Source organism: Phytophthora parasitica (genome assembly GCF_000247585.1).
Source record: "Phytophthora parasitica INRA-310 unplaced genomic scaffold supercont2.28, whole genome shotgun sequence".
Lineage (NCBI taxonomy): Eukaryota > Oomycota > Peronosporomycetes > Peronosporales > Peronosporaceae > Phytophthora > Phytophthora nicotianae.
In genome coordinates, this window is record NW_008649014.1 from 421,352 (window position 1) to 423,747 (window position 2,396).

Consider the following 2,396-nt stretch of genomic DNA (forward strand, 5'->3'; position numbering starts at 1 on the left):
GGGGATAGTCAATAAGACAATAGTAACTGCCGGCGTGGTATCGACAACATATTATTACTCTTTTCTCGCCAATCCACACGGCTTTTGTCCACTATCCTCGGATATTACTTATTTTTGCTCTTTAATATTTGATCTCTCCGAGCATATATCGGGGAGGATTCACGACTATACCGAAGCAGGACACTACCTTTGAGGGTATTGGCCCGAAAAGTATTGACCCCGCAAAATACGACACTACAAGCCGAATTCCTCTAGTAAATCAACAATTTGTTGGATAAAGTAAATCAACCAAATAGAAGGCCACCTCTCATCATCAGTAGGCGTGTCAACATTGGTGACCCATCTTCTGAATAGGCAGTTTCGTTATGGCTGTTTACGACTCAAATCAAGAGAAATTTTGCCAGTAAGCACTGGATGACACACGCAATTGCCCAGATACGTAGAGTCAGTCCCCGTTGGTGTTTATGTACACTGTTTCAATAACAGATACTGTCCACGTAATTCTACTCTGTACTTCTTCAGGTTGGGGCACGTTTTCTGAATTGGGGAAGACTCTTCCTATAATAATACCGTCTCTTCGGGGAAGAGACGGTATTTGGTTGATGGTGCAAAATTGGACTGCTAATGAACAGTGTCGACTGAACTTCAACACGAACACAACTCCAATTATTAGTGTTATACTTCGAAGTACCTGATACTTGTATAGAGATCGCCACGCGACAGGCTTGGACGGTTCGATGTGGGTTCGAGTCGAGCCCACCCACCTCCTGCTCGCAAACCAACAGTTCTGTTTTTTCTCACTCGATCGCAAAGCCCTCAAAACCACGAGTTTCATGACCCGAATTCTGTTTTGGCTGTCGGTAGTTGCTCTATTGGGTTCGATTACAAACGCTGAAGTGGTCGACCACACCACGAAGCATCGCGAGTGGTGATGGTGGAAGGCTCCTTCGTGCGCTCGAGAGAAACGATGATGAGAATAGGGGCATAATAATACCATCGTTTATGGAGTCCAGTCTCACAAAATGAGGATCAAATCCTGGGTTAAGGCAAAAAAGACTGACGACTACGTCTTGACCAAGCTAAAACTGAACGAGTTATCAGATATAGCTCTGATGGAACACGCAACTTTCAAGATCTTCGAACAGTTCAAGATTGCTGGTTGGCTCAAGGAACAAGCTACTACAACGAAGGCCTGAAAGATCTCGGCTTGGATAGACTCTCTGTTGCTGAAGTACTCGAAGCTGCCGCGTTCAGTACCTATGTGCAGTATGTGTTGGCACTGAACGAGAAGGCGAAAAAAATCGACTTTCATAATTGGAAGACTCTATTAGGCGGAGGATCCGAAACGGAATTTCTAGTCAAAGTAACCACATTGGTCCGTAAAGGGAGAGGGATTACAGATTTAAAACTCATGGTGGGTTCTGGTTCGCGAAGCCTGGAACAGGAGCATAATTCTATCGAATCTCCGTTCGTTACTTAGATTTCGTTAGTATATTCCATTGTTTGGTTGCGACTAGCCTAGGTAAATCTCGAAGATGATTGTTTCTATAAGAATGCACAAAAGCAGCGGGTTCTAATTCTGTCTTCATAAAATTCACCGTTGACTTTGGCCACTAGACGAGCATCTTGTTTGAGACGTCGTTCTAATTTAAGTGGTGTTGAAACTACCGGTATTAAAACGGCCTTTCATAGTACTATAGTGCTGCAGACGAGCGTCTCATACCATAGAGATGAGGAAAACTACCTCGTATAAAAAAATGAGCCAGAATGGATGGTATTCATTTAAGCTTACGTCCACACATTTTAGAACGGTACTTTATATAAGTAAACAAGACGCTTGGGCTTATCGTGATCTAATGTTCTGGCGGTGCTCATGCTTTCCTTTTAATGCAGTTGAGCGATGAAGTTCTAGTGCAGTCATTCAAATCTCTGGACGAGTTTGTGAATATTCTGCTTCTGGAAGTACGAGTCTACCCAATACAGAGGTGTATCTACGCAATGGAAGGAGATGTCATGTATCGCACTAAAATGCAACAAAGTGATTTCCGTAGCAAAAAATCAAATTCAGTTTAGCACTCAGTAACAGAGACTACATAGTCCTCAAACAAAATATTTTCGACGCGTGCACTGAAAAGTGAGACCCTCTTGTTCAAAGTCTCGAACACTGAATCCACGAAGGCTGCACCGCGGAATTGGCTGGCTATTTCCTTACCGTCGTCGCATCGAGTCCACCGCACATATGTCTCAATGACGGCAGTCTCCTGCCCCGATGCGAGCCTTGGGCCTTTACGCACAACGACCGCGGATGGTTCTTTAAATGATAAACCGAGAGGACCGAGACTTCGACTACTGAGCTCAGCCAAGCATACGAATACAAACACGACTCGATCTTCTTC

The 2,396-nt window shown here is 44.1% G+C and overlaps 1 protein-coding gene across 1 annotated transcript; it reads left to right on the plus strand.

Moving 5' to 3' along the window:
• Positions 1-1,022: 1,022 nt before the first annotated feature.
• Positions 1,023-1,196, plus strand: PPTG_12265 (hypothetical protein; the record flags this gene model as incomplete). Its single annotated transcript, XM_008907992.1, has 1 exon — positions 1,023-1,196. The coding sequence occupies one exon, from the start codon at positions 1,023-1,025 to the stop codon at positions 1,194-1,196; it is 174 nt and encodes a 57-aa protein (XP_008906240.1).
• Positions 1,197-2,396: the final 1,200 nt, after the last annotated feature.